This window comes from Propithecus coquereli, unplaced genomic scaffold (assembly GCF_000956105.1).
Source record: "Propithecus coquereli isolate 6110/MARCELLA unplaced genomic scaffold, Pcoq_1.0 Scaffold12, whole genome shotgun sequence".
NCBI lineage: Eukaryota > Metazoa > Chordata > Mammalia > Primates > Indriidae > Propithecus > Propithecus coquereli.
Genome location: NW_012136080.1, coordinates 9,158,146 through 9,177,409, shown reverse-complemented (window position 1 = coordinate 9,177,409; position 19,264 = coordinate 9,158,146). Strand labels below are relative to the sequence as shown.

Genomic DNA, 19,264 nt, shown 5'->3' with positions numbered 1-19,264 from the left:
TTTCCTTGACTTGTTTTAGATTACGATTTCTTCATCTTTCCTTTATTTCTCATTAATAGCTTAGATATTATATGCTCTGTTCCTATTCATCTATTATTATGAACTATCATATGAGAGAATATGTTACAAAGAAAAAAGGACAAAAGAAAAAAAAAAAAAAAAAAAAAAAGACCTATTTTCTTTATCTTCACTGTCTTCTCCCAGGCCAAACCGCCATGACCTGCATTTCAACTACTGCGAGATTATCCTATTTGGTCAATTGGCATTCACTCTTTCTGCTTTCACATCTCATTTTCCACGTAGCAGCTACACCGATCCTTTTTACTTTTTAAACACTAACCTTTTTTTAAAGCATCAATCAGATCATGTCACTTGTTAGTTCATGACCTCCCTTGGCTTTCCATTTTACCTGGAATAAAATCCAGACTCACTACTGTGACTTACAGGAGTCTACATGAGTTGGCCCCTAGCAGTCTCTCTGCTCTACTTTCCTATTATTTGTCCTCTCACTGCCCTCCAGCAACGCTGTGAGCCTTCTAACTGTCCCCTGAACACACAGGCCTAGGATCTCTGCATAAAGCGTTCCTGCCTGCGTCACTCCCCAGCTGACTTCCACCCCAGCTCTCCTAGCCATCCTGCTCCAGCCACTATCGTATTAATATTAACTTGTTTTATTTACTTCAAGGAGCTTATCACCACCTGAAATTATTTTATTGATTTACTTCTTTATCATCTATCTATTTCCTATGGAATATTAAACTCAATGAGGGCTAGGATCTTTTTGTTAATTGCTGTATTGTCAATGTCTAGAACAGGGTTCAGCATATAAGTATTTACTCAGAAAACATTTATAAGTTGTTTCCTGTCTGTCATTTCTGATTCTGTGTCATCTTATCTTACCTTGCTTTTCTTCCTCTAACATGTTTTACCATCTAATTTCAGGCCTTTATTTCACTTTACTTCAACAGTTATTCTCCAAGACTCCAATGTCTTTTCCTTCCAAGCCACTGTCAGGCAAGTAAATGCCTCAAAGCACCGTAAGCACATGTGTGTAATATGGAAGAATGTACACAGGTTTCTTTTATGTCCATTGCTTTAAGTCTAAATTTCCCTGCATGGTTTTCAAATTTTTTATAGGAGAAAAATGATATTGTTGAGGAAAAAAGCAGAAGACTGTTTATTAAGAAGTTTAGGTTTTAATTAATTACTTTGCCTCCCTGAACTTGAGTTTTCTCATCCACAAACTGTCAGGCTGAAAGTAAACAGAATAACTGCGCAGACATCTGTCCAGAATTTTGAAGTGTACAATGTCTTTTCCATTTCTTAACTGATAACTTTCACAAATCCCCAAGAAGAAGTTAGGTGACTACAGTTGTTTCCATTTTACAGAAAAGAAGACTGAGACGTAGGGAGGTTACTCAGAGTCATATAACCGAATTGGTAGTTGGCTATCAGACTAAGGTTTTTCAACTTCAAATCCAGCCCTTCTAACAACACACTTCCTTTCTTTCAGCTCAAGATTTCTTTGAACTATTAAATTTGGATTCTCTAATCTGCACCCAATATAGCTATTCAATCTCATTTTCATTCTTGCTAAATATGAACTCTGGACACAGAATAACTAGCACTCTGCATATTCACTCAGTACCATGGTTTTGTGCTGCCTTCTTCTGCTTTCCTACCCCTCCCATGAGGTCTGGTTCAAGTTCCCAGTCTCTCTGTGAAGACTTGAGTGACTGCCCTGGGACAGCGCCACGCATGTCTCGTTCTCTGAATTCATCCAGCACAGACAGCTTGCACCTGCGATCATTGCCCACCATCCTGTACTGCCTTCTACACGTTTCTCACGTACTGATCTGCTTTCATCAAACACATTATGAATTAGGGAAGAAACTTGGCCTCACATGTCCCCATAGCACTTAGCACAGCTCAGGGAATAACCTTGCGTTGACTGATTGATTTTGTTAGATTTCTTAATTGACAGAATTTTTTTCACCTTAGTGAGTAGGAAGCTGGAAGTCATAGGTAGACAATGTTGCTTTCTTCTCTCCCTCTCCCTCACTCTCCCTCTTTCTCTCTTCCTCTTCTAACAGCACCTACATTCTCTTTACTATTTATTTAATTACTATCATTCAGGATCAAGGGTTAAATTTGGCTAAATTTGGTTTATATTTGGCTAAATTTGGTGCTAGTATCCAGTCTTTATCTCTGAAAAAAGACTGTGGTAAAAGTGATTTTTTTTTTATTTTTGGAAGAAAATATTCACAAACTCTTAAGAACACAATCATAGTATTTTGCTGCTGATTCTGTGAAGGAAAGAGATATAAATAAATCACCCTGTCTTTTCAAGAAATGCCAGAAAAGTGGCTGGAGTAGATTGACCTCCAGTGAGGTTGACAGAGTAGGGGAGTTTCTACAAAGCATTTGGGAAAAATCCTTAAGTCACTATTTAGGATTTAGCAGCACTTAAGTCACATTTCTAGGAGTACTGGCAGGACAAAGAGGATAGTAACCTACCCCAGAGATCACTGGGCAAAAGGCTGGGTCCAGTAGTCAGGCTAAGCTTCACCCATAAAGAGATGAGATGGTCATGCCTATGAGGTGACTTCAGGGAAATTAGGAAAGGATTCTTTGTCTCAAACTATTTCCTTCATATGAACTTAAGTTCCACATCTGGAAGATTAGTTATATTTATTTATTACTATTTTAAAAATATCAGTTCCTCTGAGAAGGCTAAGAGTTCCTCATCAGTCCCACCCTGTGTATTAAATTTGAGAGTTTTTCTCCAACAGCCCCATTCAGGAAGCATGGCTTATGGAACTGGTTCTCAAACTTGGCTCCCCACCTAATAATCTAGGGTGATTATTTAAAAAATACTAATGCCTGGGTCCCACCCTCACAGATTCTGATTTGTTATGGGGAGTGCCATGGGCATCAAAGTTTTTTAAAAAACTCTTCAGGTGATTCTAATATTCAGCTAAGTTAGAGGACCACTATTTTACAGGGAAGAAAATTGCTCTGGAATGAACTAGGCCTAGTTTTAATCCTGGAGGTGAGGCTTGCCAGAGATGTGGCTCTGGACCAATTTTGTTTGTTATTTAACGTCTCTGGGCACTTACTTCTCTCACTGTAAAAGGAAAACAATAATATTGTCCATTCAAGTTTGTTGAATGGACACATATAAAATTTTGGGCACCAATTATACACTCAAATCTTTCTTTTTTCCTCTGGCATCTTTCGTGAAGGGAGGAGTGTTTGGTAGGTACAGAGAACTTTGGATATTCTGGGGAGGGATAAAACCTGTGTGGGGCACCAAAAGCCTGGGTATTGAAGGCAGAGCACTGGGAGAGGGGTGTGTGTGTGTGTGTGTGTGTGTGTGTGTGTGCGCGTGTAAAATAGAGGGGGCAAACTGCCGAAAGTTGAAAGAGTGGCAAAACAAAGTGGATGATAAAGATCCAAAGAAAAATTTGGTTCCTACTCTCGGTTGCCTAGGACTTTTCATGCCCTATATTGTCCTTTGCACTTTGATTTAAGAAAGAATTAAAATTGTACAGCCCAAGGAATGTTCAGACTTCCAAATCCACAAGTACTGAGCAGCCTGCCTTCCTCCTTTCAGGCACAAATGGAATCTCCCAATTTTCCTAGTATACTGACCCGATCTTCAGGAAGAGAGACTGTGTGCACGGGGATGGGCTGCCAGAGCAGGCTGGGGTTCCAGATGCTGGTACCTTCTGGGGGAAACAGGGCTGCAAGGTTTGCCATGGCACTCATCAAAGTCCGGTCGACGTCTGTGCTTCGAATATAAATCTAGAGCAGAAAAATCAAAACAGAAGCCAACGTAGAGGAAACATGAGGGTTTTTTCCCCTGTGGAGCTGACAAGGTATTAGAGAAAGGGCAGGACACCCATGTTAAAATATTAGCAAACATTGTTGTAACATCATAAGCATAATACCTGTTATGGAACAAGTAATATGAGCATGCCATGGTAGGCATGGTAGGCGAACAATTGAATTGACAAATGAGACCAATTAAATGTGGCTCTTTGCCAAGATAAAGTATTTAAACAGGTGTACATAACATTTAGAACTTATATTCAGAACATTTTAGTAGCAAAATAATTGTATAAAGAGGAGTACATTTGTAAACCAGATCTCTGACTTATATAAGTTCCTTTGAAAACAGGCAAAGCACTTTTACATGAGCAGAATTATTTTAATTCTTTCGAGGGTCAAGCTTCCCACTTTTGGCTTCCCCAACTTGCCTGTTGGTGTTTATAGGACTCATTCAAGAATTTGCTGTATCTTTTTTTAATATACTCTCCAAGTTCATAATGCTGCTCCATGCCTAGCTATGGGAAAAAATAAAAGCAAAAGAAAGTTCTATGAATTGCATTATCATAGAAGTTTGTCTCATATCAAATTTATATGGGTAAACAATGGTATGCTTTCATAGTTCCACAATAACAACACATATTTACATAAAAATGAGAAAAGAAAGCTGTAGTCTTTAATCATGGCTCCCTGAAGAAACTCATTCATCTTCATTAACACTTTAACACAGAGACTTGTACATAGTAAGTGCTTAATTGATAGTTGGTGATTGAGCTGATTAAAGTACATGGTTTATCTCTGGTGTAGTGGCATCCTTGTTGGGATTTTGTGGAATAAATTCATCCATCCGATGAGATTGGACTTTATGAATTTGAAGGTCCTTTTCAACCTCTGAGTGCAATGATTTATTATCTGCACAGTTTATTCATTCCTGGTTTATAAAAAATTAGAGGCTGTTACTAAAAGTGTGGTGTGTGGATCAGCAGTATTGGCATTACTTGAGAGCATGACAGAAATAAAATTCTTGAGCCCCAATCTTGACCTACTGAACCAGAATTTTTGGGGGGTGGAGCTCAGGAATCTGTTTTTTAAAAGCTCTCCAAGAACTTCTGATGGGCAATAATCATTGAGATACATTGCATTAGCTCAATGGTCTGCAAGCATTACTGTGCATCTGAGAGAAAATTATCTATAGGTCCTTGTTGAAATGCGGAGTCCTCAGCATCTTCCCCAGAGATTCCAACTCATTAGAGCCTGAGTGGGGCCCTGGAATCTGCATTTTAACAAGTACTCCAAGTGATTCAGATGTAGGTAGTAGAGCACCATGCTTTGCGAAGCACTGCATTCAAGTTTGTCTTTAAGAGCCTCTCCAGAGCTTTAGGAGCCAGAGAGGATGTTGTCAGTGTGGCTGCTGCTTGGTCCCACTTGTCATTTGCTTGTCACTCTTGTCCACCTCCATCATCACATCCCATGTAGGATGGGGATGAAAGTGGAAAAGGAATAATGCGCCATGACCTGGATAGCTGAGAAGCAGGTACCTTGGGTCTGATTGTGTTCTAACTTACAGCTGACTTTGGAGGAAGTAGTCATCTTCTGTGTAGAGCAATGATTTTCAAACTTTAGCATGCACAGAATCACTTGGAAGACTCATTAACACACAGATATCTGGGATTTAACTCCAGAGTTTCTGGTTCACTGGGTATAGGGTGGGGCCAGAGAATTTACATTTCTGACAAGTTCCCAGGTGATGGTGATGCTGCTGGTCCAGGGACCACACTTCGAGAACCACTGGTCTAGCAAGCCATCACTTCATTGTTATGCAGATTAGAAGTATGTGGCCAACTAGGAATCTGAGCTCTAGAATCTCCTTACTTCAAAAGTGGTCCATGTACAAACACCATTGTCATCACCTGAGGTACATTAGACAGGTAGAATCTCAGGTCCTATATCGGACCTGCTGAATTAGAATCTGCATTTTAAAAAGATCCCCAAGTGATTCATTTGCACATGGAAGCTTGAGAAACACTGCTGTAGTAGAATCTGAAGTCAAGGGACTTCCAGAAGAACCCAGATTCTGCAGTCTAGAAGAATCTTTTGGTCTTACTGAGAAAGGATAGTAATGGAACAGGAGTTTCTACAGAGCCATAAGTATTAAGCAAACCTCAATTTTTGTTACCCTTCTCTCATTCCAAGAGCCAGAAGATGGGTAGGTTATAGTGGGAAGGTCTCTGACATGGAAACCAGAAGATGGTGGCCTCAAATAGCCTTTTTGAGTTTTCTCCTCTATGAAACATAGGGCAGTAATTCTCAGCCTTGGCTGCACAATAGAGTGAACTGAACAACTAAGGAGCTTCTAAAAATCCCAATGCCCAGGCCACATTCTAGACCAATTAAATAAGAACCTCCCAGGCAGAAATCTATCTATCTATCTATCTATCTATCTATCTATCTATCTATCTATCTGTCTATGACAGAGTCTCACTCTGTCATCCTGAGGTGAGTGCAGTGGTGTCATCACAGCTCACCACAACCTTAAACTTCTGCGCTCAAGCAATCCTCCTGCCTCAGCCTCCCAAGTAGCTGGGACTACAGATGTGCACCACACACCTGGCTATTTTTTCTATTTTTAGTAAAAGCCATTTTTTTCTATTTTTGGTAGAGATGGCTTCTGGCTCTTGCTCAGGCTCGCAATCTTCCTGCCTTGGCCTCCCAGTGTGCTGGGATTATAGGTGTGAGCCACCATGCTCGGCCAGACATCAATATTTTTAAGCATCTCCAGATAACTCTAATGTCTGGGCAAGATTAAGACCCCTTAGTTTTGGAGATAGTCAACTCTAAACATTCTGTGACGCTATCTTAATAGATTTAAACAGTACTTTGGTCAAGACAAAAGCAATGCACCTGGCCTTGTGGCTCCAAACTGAAGAACCAGTCAATCTCACAAGTGAAGGAGGGTAGGACCCTGGAACAGTGACTCAAGATGCCTTCACTCCCCAGTTCACCTTCTCCTTAGATGCTCTTTAAAAAGTAGGACTCCCTGTGTTTGACTACTTCTAAGAAGGATTGAATCCCAATATATCCAGCTGACAAGAAATCAAGTTCTGCTATTGGCAATTCCAGAGGAATCATGTTTCCCCAATACTGTTGATTCAGCTTGTTGATTACAAGACTATTTTTTACTGTCTTAAGTGAAGCCCGAGAAACCCAGAGGCTGGCATGTAAGTATCTCTTGGCTCTTTTCAACATTTCTAAGCTCATATATTCTTCTGTTGTCCATATATATCTCTTATGCTTAAGAAAAGCCAACAGGGGAAACATATCAAAACAGACAATTCTACACATATTTTCCCTTAAGATTCAACAACAAACCTTTTAGGTGAAAACCCAACCAACCTGGGTGAGTTGGCCAAATCCTTGTGGCCATGAGGATTCCTTAATAGGGTCGTTAGGAAAGGTTTCAATGGGACTTCTGTCTCCATGCCGAAATACCTGAAAATAGATGTGAGACAGTAACGTTACAAACTTCACTTGGGTGTTTTGCTTATGCTCATTATAATGGATTTTCTTCTAAACCACTAGTTCTCAATCTTGGCTGCCCATTGGAATTACCTGGAGAGTTTAAAGAGATTGTGAGGATTGGGTCCCACCCCTAGTGATTTGGGTTTAATTAGTCTGTGGTGTGGCCAGGGCACCAGAATTTTAAAATATCCCCAGATAAATCTCAAGTTAAGAACTGCTATTCTAAGCTCACTAACACTTTCCATGTTTCAGGTAATGTAAGAATCAAGGTGATTAACCATTAGAAAGCAGGTAATACACACATGGAGATGGGTTTGTATATTAGGACAGGAAGGAATATAATACTTACAAGATCACTTTGTTTCAGACAAACTCTGATGAGAAGTATTCCTCCCTTAATTATGATTATAGTGATAATGGTGTTAAAATTTTCACGTATAATAAAAACTAATGGCTTTCAAATGCCACGTACAATTTGTGACACTTTAGAGCTAATGATTTACTAGGTTTAAGGAGGTTAGGGATAAAGGAATTGCAGGTGGGAAGATTAGAAAAGCTGATTCTCAATACTCTAATAACATACTTTTGGATTTGTATGCATGTCATGCTATTTTGATTGCACATTTCCCTTTGGGGAGAGTAGCCTGGACTTTTGAAATCGTGGTACTTTGATTCTAATATGCTTTCTGAGTAGGATACCAAGCCAAACACAAAACAATTTTATAAGCAAAAGATAAGAAAACACTCAAGAAGTACAAGATGAAGTCTACACTGATGTTAGCAAATATTTTTAATATAGAAGAGGACTGCATAACACCTTGCTTTATCTGTTACTTATACTACCTAAGATGTTCCATTGAAAAGTAAATCAATAGCCTGCTCTTTCGAAATCTTATAAAATAGTTCAGTAGACACTGAATAAGGAATAGTCTAGGCCGGGTGTGGTGGCTCACAGCTGTAATCCTAGCACTCTGGGGGGCCGAGGCAGGAGGGTCCCTCGAGGTCAGGAGTTGGAGACCAGCCTGAGCAAGAGCAAGACCCCGTCTCTACTGAAAAATAGAAAGAAATTAGCTGGACAACTAAAAATAGAAAAAATTAGCTGGGCATGGTGGCACATGCCTGTAGTCCCAGCTACTTGGGAGGCTGAGGCAGAGAGATTGTTTAAGCTCAGGAGTTTGAGGTTGCTGTGAGCTAGGCAAACTCATGACACTCTAGCCCGGGCAACAGAGCCAGACTCTGTATCAAAAAATAATAAAAAAGGAATAGTCTCAAACTTTAGTCATCTTTGAGAAGGGATTCCAGGGAAGTGGGAGATGCTTGTAAGACCTGGGTTGTGTCTCTGATATCTGAAAAAACCTGATTTTTGGCCCCCTAAACAAGTGAGAAATTAAAACCTTGGTAGAACAGGCTACAGTAAATAGGAACAATGGTACAATGGCTCTTAAGAAATTTTGGTCAGGTGAGGAATTACTGTCATGAATGGTTCCCTTGTGGCAGGAAGAACAGCTGCATATTCCCTTGCGAGCACCTATGGTCTCTAGGGGTGAGTTGGTCATGATCAGAAATGATCAAGGCTAACCATCAGTTAGCCTCTCTTTCCACAACTGAAATGCATTTTAGACCTTTTAGCTTCCAGGTAATTGTGCAAAATACTTTCCCAGATCTGAGTAATTGTTATATGGTTTCAATACATTATTAATATAACCCTCACATTGTTTAGTTTCCACAATTTCTCAACCTCAGTACTGTTGACATTTGGGGCTTTGACATAGGGCTATACTGTGCATTGTGAAATGTCTAGCAGCATCCCCCAATTGTGACAACTGAAAAGACCAAATGTCCCTTGGGGACGAAAATCACCCCAAGTTAAGAGCCACTGAGTTAGCCAAAGAGAAATCAGAACATTGTAGTAAAATAATTTACGCTTCCTACCAGCCTATAACCATAAAAACCCCTCAACATTTTTTGAACACTTGCTTTGTCCTGGAAACTGTGCTAAGAATTTCTCATACATTTAATCCTGTCATCAATTCTACAAAGCAGTTACTATCATTATTTCTGTCTCACGAAGAAGGAAATTGACCTCAGTGATCTGCCCCAGCTCACACAGCATGTAAGTGGTAAAGGTGAGATTCGTGAAATTCAAACACATGCTGTGTGTCTCCAACACCAGCATTCTTAATCACCTGTAAAAGGTTCATTTCGCTTATGTTCATACTCCTTAGAGTCCCACCACCTAAATCTGGGTGGTCTGGGCATCTAGGGCTTCTTTATAAACTCTGCTCAATTTACCCTTTTCCTCTAAGATTGGAAAGGGTGTGTGCGTGTGTGTGTGTGTGTGTTTTGCATCAGAAGAAACCAAAACCTTGGTACAGAAACAATCCCTAAGGCACCGTGAACTATGTACATTATTTAAAATATAAAACCTAGATGATGCAACAAAATGACAGAATGGCCTGGGGAGGAAAAACAAGCATGGTCACCTTAGTGGTGTGTTTCTTCAAGAGCAGAGCACTGGAACATAATCATAAGGCTTGGCCAAGCTTTCTCACTCTGACCTATAGTTCAGAAATAATTGTACTCCCCTAGTTTCAGTAGGTTTTAAGTGTTTCCGAGGTAGTGGCTCAAACATACTGTGAACTCTTTGGAAGGAATGTCCTACAGAAGCACTTAAACCAATCCCCACCTCTGGGGCCCGAAATCAAAGTTTGTGTGTGCACACACATGTGTGCACCCCCAAATGCACAGATGGTATTCCTAGAGCTTTTGGAGTTTTGAAATTCAGGTGGAACCCTTGGGCTATGCCTAGGTGTTCTTTAACTCTGTGGTAGGGCAATCTTCTTAACTGCTGCTCTACCAAATTTATTACTTCTGCTCTTAATCCAGCAATTATACTCTATAAAGTCCTTTAGAAACCTAACAATACAGTATCAGCAGATGGTGTTATTTGCAGTACTAGTGGTAATTGCAATAGGAAGACATACAAGATAATAACTATCCCTCACATATGTACAACCCTGTATGGTAGGTGAAATCCTTCCCCTGCTATCTCCTTAAACTCTTACATCCCCCATGAGGACAGGTTGGCGCACCTGCACTGAGCAAGTAAGGAAACTGAGGCTCAGAGATTGAGTAAGCTGTCCTGAGCTCCTAATTCTCATGATTGTTAGCCCATGGCTTTTCCTCCCACACTACAATCACTTCACCCTTTTAAATAACAGGTAACTTTCTTTGAAAGAGCTGTGGTTTGGTCCTCCCATGAATGACCCTGCTCCGTGGAGGCTGCTAAACAGATTTGGCATGTGACTAAGAGTATGGAGACCCTGGTGAGTACAATCGATGATGTGACCAGTCCCTCTCTCCATGCAGCAGTCAGGTGTTCTTTTAGAAAATGCCAATCAGATATAGTAGTGAAACTCAATGGAAACCAAGCAGGTGGGACTGGGGAGGAGGAGATGGGTAAATTCATACCTAATGGGTACAATGCATGCTATCTTGGTGATGGGCACACATATAACTTTGACTCAAACTGCAGAAAATCAAATCATGTAACCCAAATGTTTATACCCCAGTAATATTCTGAAATAAAGGAAAATGCCAATCAGAAGATGTCACTTGATGGCTTGGAATTCTCTAATGTTCTCTCATTGTATTACTAAACATTCACTTAAAGATATGTAAAAGTAGAGATTTTTAAAATGAGCCCCTATGAGCCTGCCACTGGCTCCAACAGTTGTCAACTTGTATGTGGCTAGTTTTGTTTCATTATACCCTCATCACTCTTAGACATTACATCATGATCCATTGCTCTTTGCATAAAATTCAAAGTCTTTACAAGGGCCCACAGGACCCTACCTGACCTGGCCCCTGACACCTCCATGTCCTCACCTTACAGTATTGCTAAACATACTTGACCACATGGGCCCTCTTGCTGTTCCAACCAATATATTAAGTTTGTTCCAGCTTCGGGCCTTTGCCCTTGATGTTCTGTCTGCTTTGAATGTCCTACTTCTGGCACACACACCCACTAATTTCAGGTCTGTCCTGAAAAATGTGACCTCTGTAGAGAGGACTCCCTTGACCATCATTATAACTTCTGCTCAATCTCCGTTGTCTTTTAGTTTTATTTGTAATAAATATTCCTGACGTTTTCTTGTTTTTTATTTTTTACTAAATTTTTAAAAATCTGGCTCTTATTCCCATGTACTCCTAGAAGGCAGAATCCTTGTTGTCATGAGCACTGCATTACTCCAAAAAAGTGTCTGGACCATAGTCATAAACAAAAAAGGACTGTTCGGATGAATGAGTGAATCTTGCATTGGGTCTAGCTCCTCCAGGTATATTATGGGTTTGTTTCCAATCTTCTCACTTCACAAGGGCTTTTGATTTTCATCCTTATTTACTAGCAAGGTGTGGTGTGTGTGCTTCTTCTCCCCCTTTTTTCATTCCCTCATCTTTCCTTTCTGTCTTGGCCCATTTTCTGTTGCTATTACAGAATCCCTGAGACTGAGTAATTTAATAAAGGAAAGAGGTTTATTTTGTTCATGATTCTAAAGGTTGGCAGGTCCAAGATGGGGCAGCCATGTCTGGTCAGCTTCTGGTGAGGCCCTTGTGCTGTGTCATAACACAGCTGAAGGCATCACAGGGCCGGGGGGCACACTGAGAGCCAAACGGGCTTTATAACAGACTCACTCTGTGCTAACTAATCCACTCCCTTGTTAACCCATTAATCTATTAATCCACAAATGGATTAATCTATTCACGAGGGCTGAGCCCTCATGAGTCAATCACCTCTTAAGGCCCCACCTCCTAACACTGTTACGTTGGGGATTGTTTCAACACGTGTTTCAGAGCGGTCAGACATTCAAATCATAGCACCCTCTATCCCCTCCATTTGTGCCTTTGCTTCTAGGACAGTGACTCTGCTCCTGGCTAGATTGGAGTCTCATAAACTATCATGTTCTCCTTTCAGGTTTCGAACTCAAGACACATCATAAAACTTTGAGATGATTCTGGAAATCCTGAAAGGGACCTTCCGTTTTGACATTAAACTCCTCTCCCTATTTTATTAGGGTGCACTTTAAGTTGTAAAAATCTCTTAATGGACAAAACTTGCCATAAGTAGAGTATTTTCTTCTTTTAAGAACTGAGAAATAAATCTAGTGGTAAAGAGGATTAAAAAGTGAAAGAGTTTGGGCAGAAATACACGGGTCATGTAAATGAGCGCCATTTCTGAGGTAAGAAAATAGGCTGTCTGACTATGAGAGAAATCATGGGAGCATATGTCCTGCACTCTCCGTGAAGAAATCAGGACAAGGCTAACAAGACTTTGATGCAGGGCCCAGGAAGAGCACAGAAACCTGTAGGAAAGGGAAGTGATGAAAACGGGGTGTTACACTGTGTAGAAGCTGTATCATAGGTAAGTCAGAGAAGGCCTGGGTTTCCAGTGGGTTAGACCTGGGTTCAAATTCCTGCATTGTCAATGACTAGACTGGTGACCGTGGGAAAAAGATTTAAATTAAAAGTCTGGATGCCTCAATTTCCTTCCCTGTAAGACAAGAAAATCATTATTTACTATGCAGGGACATCACAAGAATGTAATGTATAATGTAGGTAAAGCCATCAGTACAGTACTGAGCACACAGGATGCATTCAATATATGTGATTTATTATCACAGTTCTGTAATTTTTGTTGTTGTTAATATGTTATTCAGACATTTCACTTAGCTACCATATATGCTTTCTTTCCTACTGGCAATAGTTTGCAGCAGAGAGGGCAAATGAGCACTACCTGTTAAGCAAAGGGAAACCGAGTCCTTTCCTTCAAGAAACACATCTATTGATTTCTAATCATCTCTCCTGTATGTTTATTTCCCTAACAGGACTAGTATTTCTTTGGATTTAGGACACTTTGAAAACTTCAAGAGCCCATGGGGTTACCTGGTTGGCTGAAATGTCTCTAGTCAAATAAAATTTCCCTGATCAATTCACCACCCCGAAAGGTTGCAAAATGCATCGGCGTAAAACTGGGAAGAAGCTCAGGGAAGCAAACTGCTCCGACCTCCTACTTGGCTCAGCACAACACTCAGTGCATTGTGGTCTCCCCAGCAAATGTCTCTGAAAAACCTGAAGGTCTCCATAGACAGTGGTGCTGCTCCTTGGCTCTGGTGATTAGGAAGCCATGTATCAGGGAGGAGAGATTGTATGCAAGGCTGTTTGTGAACTGAGGCAGGAGACCTAGGTTTTGTTTTCCAGTGGAGAGTTTTGTACATCTTTTTAAAAACCAACCCAGAAATTCTGTATGGGCCATCAGAACAGTTACATCTTGGGTCCCCAGTACACAAAATATAAGTTCCAGCTCCTTTTTTATTACTCTTACATAATACCAAGATAATATTATAAGTCTTATGGGTAATTGGGGGATTTGAAATACAAAAATAAAGAACCTGGCATCTGGTGGATGCTCACAATCTGATAGGTACAATTGTAATTTTTACCTTAATAGAAGCGAAAAAAAAGATTTCCGGATCTTTAGAAGTTCATGACTGCATTCAAAGATATTTAAACATGAACAATGAAGATGAAGGCACGTAACAGGGTCGTAGTCAATAGTCTATTCCAGTCAAAAGTTATGAAGGAAAGGACCAGTAAGTCATTTGGATCAGTAAGTCAACGAGTAAAATCTGTTTAATTCTCAGAATCACATTTTGAATATATATTTCTCCAGTTATTATTGGGCCAGGGGCCCAATGCTGGGAAGAAAACTGATCAAACTTAAAAGAAAAGAGGCATGTAAATACTTCATCCTTTTGAGGATAAAGAGAACAAGTGGAAAAAACTGACATTTTAATTAACTGGTTATATTAACATTATAAAACACACACATGGGGTAATTGTGCTAGTATATGTACATTAATAATAGCTATGATATTTTAGGCATTTGCCAGATAGGCTTATAAGCATTTTTTATATATTAACTAAAGCCTCACAATGACTCTATGAGGCACTATTATGCCCATTTTACTGAGGATGAAGCTGAGGCATAGACTGGTTAAATTACTCATCCAAAATCACACAACTGGTAAGAGGTTGAGCTGGCATTTAAACCCAGCTGGTCTGATTCATTTTTTTTTTTTTTTTTTTTTTACCATAAACTCAACCAAGTGGTATGGTCTGATTCTTGGGCCTGCACTGTTAACCACTGCGATATAGTGTATTGTGTAGTACAGAATATCATTACTTTCCTTTTTAAGAATTTCAAATGTTTAATGCCATTTATGTATCCTCTCTCCATGGCATCATTGTCTTTCCAGTAACCCAGTTAGAAAACTCAGGGTCATTTTGGTTTCTTTCTCTTCCTTAATATATTCAACCCACAGGGATTCTGCCTTCACAATACAATTTTTCTAATCATCTTTTCTTTCCGATTCTACTGCTTTCTGAGCCAACTCAGGTCTTCATTATGCTTTGCCGGAACTGTGGTAGTGGCCCCCCTCTCTGTCCTCCCCTCTAGCTCTCCCCTCCTTGAGCCATACTTGACACACAGAAGTATGTCTCCCGCAAGAGAAAATAAGTTAGAATTCACAGGTGGGTAACACTTAAGTACAAACAATATGAACAAGCTAAGCAGTTAGTCTAACGTTCTAGTGGAGATGATAACTATCTAATATCTCTGTTCTCCTTTCTTTATTTTCTTCAAATTACCACATGTACACCTATTAAATTTATAAGCTCAAGAATAATGAAAAATTCTCTAGAATCTTTAGGACATGATGCTAAGTAAAACAAGCCAGTCACAAAAGGACACATGCTGCATGATTTTACTTACATGAGGTACCTAGCAGAGTCGAACTCATCAAGACAGAAAGTAGAATGCTCGTTGCCAGGGATGAGGAAGAGAGGAAATGGGGAGCTATTGTTTAATGGGTATGGAGTTTTGGTTTTGCAAGATGAAACGAGTTCTAGAGATGGATAGTGGTAACGATAACACAACAATGTAAATGCACTTAATGCCATTGAACTGTACACTTAAAAATGGTTAAGATGGTAAATTTTATGTTATGTGTGTTTTACCACAGTTTAAAAGAAGAGAATAATTAAGGATCATCTAGATTTTATCCAAAAAGTTGGACTGCTTCTGTTTTAGACTGACGACTCCCAGCATTTGTATCATGGTTTATACTTTTATGTGTATATCACATCATTTTATCCTAAAGACAACTTCATGAAGCAGGAAGCATAATTATGATCATTATCCCCACCTTTAAGTTTGGGGCACTTGAAACTCAGCTGGATTAAATGACCCGTCCGTGGCCCAACCTGGTCAATGGTGCTGGAACTTTAATTAATAGAAGTTCAATGCTTTTCCAGGAGTGGCCTTCAACTTCTAGCAAATAGCTTTAGAAAATTAATAACAGGATTGTCCTGCCAGCCTGAGGAGCAGGAGCAGGAAGAACCCAAAGGTCTGCTATCCCTGGAAATGGGTCCTGACTGCATCATTTGAATTTGCCCAAACACAATATACAAGTTACCCACTCCAGTGTATAGCTTATGTGCTTAGGATTTGGAGGCTATTTCCGTCAAGAATATCCTAAGACTTGGGTAAGAATTCTGCATGAAAAATGTCAACCATGAAGAAGGAGAAGAGCATATATATGGTGACTCATCATCCCTTTCTTTGTAAAGCACCAGTGGCATGAGATGGAAATTTTCTCTTAGATCACCTGAGCTTGTGGTTTTTCCCTGGTTTAGGGAAGAGAGAGTGCTTTAAAATGGCAGTTCCCTATTTCTGAATGTGATAATAGATGCAGGAGATTGCTTGAAAAAAGTCAAGTAGGTGTGTGGGGGAAATGAGTGGGCATAAAGATGAAACAAGATTGGTCATGAGTGTAATAGTTTTTGAAGCTGGTTTATAGGTACACCTAGATTCATCATACTTACTATTCTCTCTATGTGAAGTTAAAAATAGCAATTCTCTAAGTGTTTTCTATGAGACACTGGAAAAAAAAGGGGAGGTGGATGCTGTAATCAAAGTTTTGGAAACACAATTTACTAGATCCATTTCTTGAAAGACACCATGCATGTTAGCATATGAAAGACTTTAAGGAGCCTTTAATATCAAAGAAAACTTTTTTTGGTAAATGCAGTTTAACCCAATTCTGTTCCCAAAGCTGACTTGATTACTGAAACCCGTTTTGTTCCCCATGCAACACCTGTTAACACCTTGAAAAACTAGCACTCCATGGGACACACTTGGTTAATCTGTTTTAAAAGATCATGTTATGACTCTGTCTGTGGGAGAAAACAAGAACCAAGGACAATTTCCTGCTATTTCTGCCAGAAAACAGCTTTACAGAATTGGGGAAGATTTATTTTTCTTGGATGACAGAAGAAAAGTACAGAAACCACCTGCTGCTTCTGAGTCAAGCTATTAACAGCAAACCTTACAGGGGGACCTCAGACCAGCTCCACGTGCTGGATTACACACACACACACACACACACACACACACGCACACAGGACAGACTTTGTCTAGTGCTAAGGGAGTGGCCTCTGGGGTCAGACAGCCTGGGTTCAAATCCTGTCTCCATCATTCCAGCTGTGTGACCATAGACAAGTTGCCTAACCTCTTTGTGCCTCAATTTCTTTATCTATAAAATAGGATTCGTAAGTCTACAAAACTTTATAGAATGGTTGCCAGATTTGGAAATAAAAATTCAGGATGCCCAAATATTCCATGGGACACACTTATCCTAAAAAAATATTTACTGTTTATCTGAAATTCAAATTCAAATGGTCTTCCTGTATTTTATCTAGCAACCCTACTTTATAGGGTTATGTGACATAATTCATATTAAAGTCTCAGAACAGTGCCTTGTATACAGTAAGCACTCAATTAACTATTGGTTATTATCATTAATATTACTACTTTAATTAGGGGCACCTTTCTTTTATTGTGGTTTTCCTAATAATTTTCTAAGGATTTTCCTGAGTACATAATTTAATCATTATAACCAAATATTCTCTTTAATCAATAAAAAGAAAAAAGTGATATCTTCTGGTTTAGATAGAGTCTAAGTCTTAGATAGAAGTTGTTTTGTAAGGGCCGGGAAAAATATATTCAGTTGCCCTTCATTTACCATTAATGGAAGAAAGCCATGGTAGGAAAAATAGTTAACACTGGCTTTGCTCAATATTTGTTAGTTTTTTAGCTCTAAGAGAGCTACCTTTGTACTTTGGTTTTCCTTAGGGAAGAATTAACTTGAAGCTCCTGAATATATGTTAACCAAAAGTGGAGAGAGGGAAGGAAACCCATAACAATTTAGTAGTCAAGGGAAGTTAGCCTGGGCTCTGGATAAAACATGGAGGAGAGAATCCACCACATGCAGTTAACTTGGAGTTCACTATAGTGTCTCAAAGAGGATTGCCACTCTACCAGCTTGTCTCAAGTTGATAGTATGACAAGAATGGCAGATGCAGTATAATTTCTGCAGTCCCTACACTTTTTAATGCACATCTTGGCAAGAAAACTATGAATGTAAATAAAAGTCTAGCCCCCTTGGGTTTCCCCATAGACAATACACAGTGTTATGCTGTTTTTTCCGACACAGGACTCTGACAGCTAGTGAATTGTTTGTAAATAAATTGATGGTATGTTCCCTGGTTTTCTATCATTGTTAACTCACAACCTAAGAAAGATTTATTGGACTAGGAATCATGATTTAGATAAGCATGGGGTTATTAGATTTTCTGTTAAGAGTTCTGAATACTCCATGCTGAGAAAACAAGAACTTCATGTTTAATTTTTAAGTTAAAGGTGAACTTGCTCCAAATTATAAAAATAATTTTTGAGTATACCAACAGAAAGAAAATTTACTTATCAACCCACTTTCACTATATCAAATAAAAAAATGTAGGGAAGAGAAAGTGAGAGAGACTGTGAAAGACAAGGAGAGGCTTGGAGGCAGAGAGTGAAACAACCACAAAAAAGATATGGAGACAGATAATCAGATTCCTTTGTATGGTAGTAAATCCCCTTCGCTTTGCAAACCCTCTTTCCATCTATTTTTACACAATGCCAACACTATATTTTCTTTCCTGACATCATGCATTAGCCATTCTCCCCTGCCTTTTTTCATAACTTGTCACACACACGGTGGGTAGAGAAAAATATACTTTTAATGGTCAACTAAATCCATACATCAGGAAATCATCCTAAAACTGAGTATAGCTTTACTTTTATACTTCCAAGGCTATTTACAAATATTTGTTCCAACTTCCTGATAAACAAAAGGGGAACGGACTACTTCAGAAAATGATCGTTTCTTGATTTGCAAACAAGTGATCATTAAATTGAAGGAAGCCAGTTCAGCTCTTGGTACACAGCGCTAGCTGCAGCTTCTCCTGGACTCACGGGGCTTTCAAAAAGAATCTGAATTCGAGGCAGTTGTAAAGTAAGTAAATATGTAACATTGGCAAAGGCAAAAAACAAACAAACAAAAAACCAACCATAAAACAAAACAAAATAAAAACCACCTTTTTGTTAGGTCTTTATTTAGAGGAACTTGTGAAACCTGATTATTCACTTTCTGAGTTTGAACAGAGCCTGGTCTCCGGAGACAATACAAAGGTGAAATGAAACGGAGCACTTGGCTTTTCAGATCTTGCTGGTAACACAGTTTTAAGGGAAAAGCAATGAGAAAAGGCTACTTACCAATGTGACAAACTTCAACTCCTTGGCTAGCACACCGTGGTCTAGACAGAAGAAAAGCAGAAGCAAGAAGCCGAGGAGAAGGCTGGCTGCCCTGGCCCCGGGGAGGGGTGCAGCGCTCATGCTGGGGAGAGCTGTTTCTGGCAGAAGTACTGCCTCCACTTCAAAAGCCTTTTGAGGGGAAGCTATTTAATCAAAGGATTG

The 19,264-nt window shown here is 39.6% G+C and overlaps 1 protein-coding gene across 2 annotated transcripts in view; it reads right to left on the bottom strand.

Moving 5' to 3' along the window:
* Window positions 1–19,264, bottom strand: part of ACPP (acid phosphatase, prostate) — a 46,065-nt gene extending 26,801 nt beyond the window's left edge. The window contains exons 1-4 of one of the 2 annotated variants that reach the window (XM_012664490.1): window positions 19,064–19,264; window positions 7,225–7,320; window positions 4,263–4,349; window positions 3,655–3,807 (exon numbers count right to left, since the gene is read on the bottom strand). In XM_012664490.1, the coding sequence (XP_012519944.1) occupies window positions 3,655–3,807; window positions 4,263–4,349; window positions 7,225–7,320; window positions 19,064–19,183 (456 nt within the window). In that variant the 5' untranslated portion in view covers window positions 19,184–19,264. The remainder of the gene's footprint in view (window positions 1–3,654; window positions 3,808–4,262; window positions 4,350–7,224; window positions 7,321–19,063) is intronic. The other variant, XM_012664496.1, reaches the window with a different exon arrangement.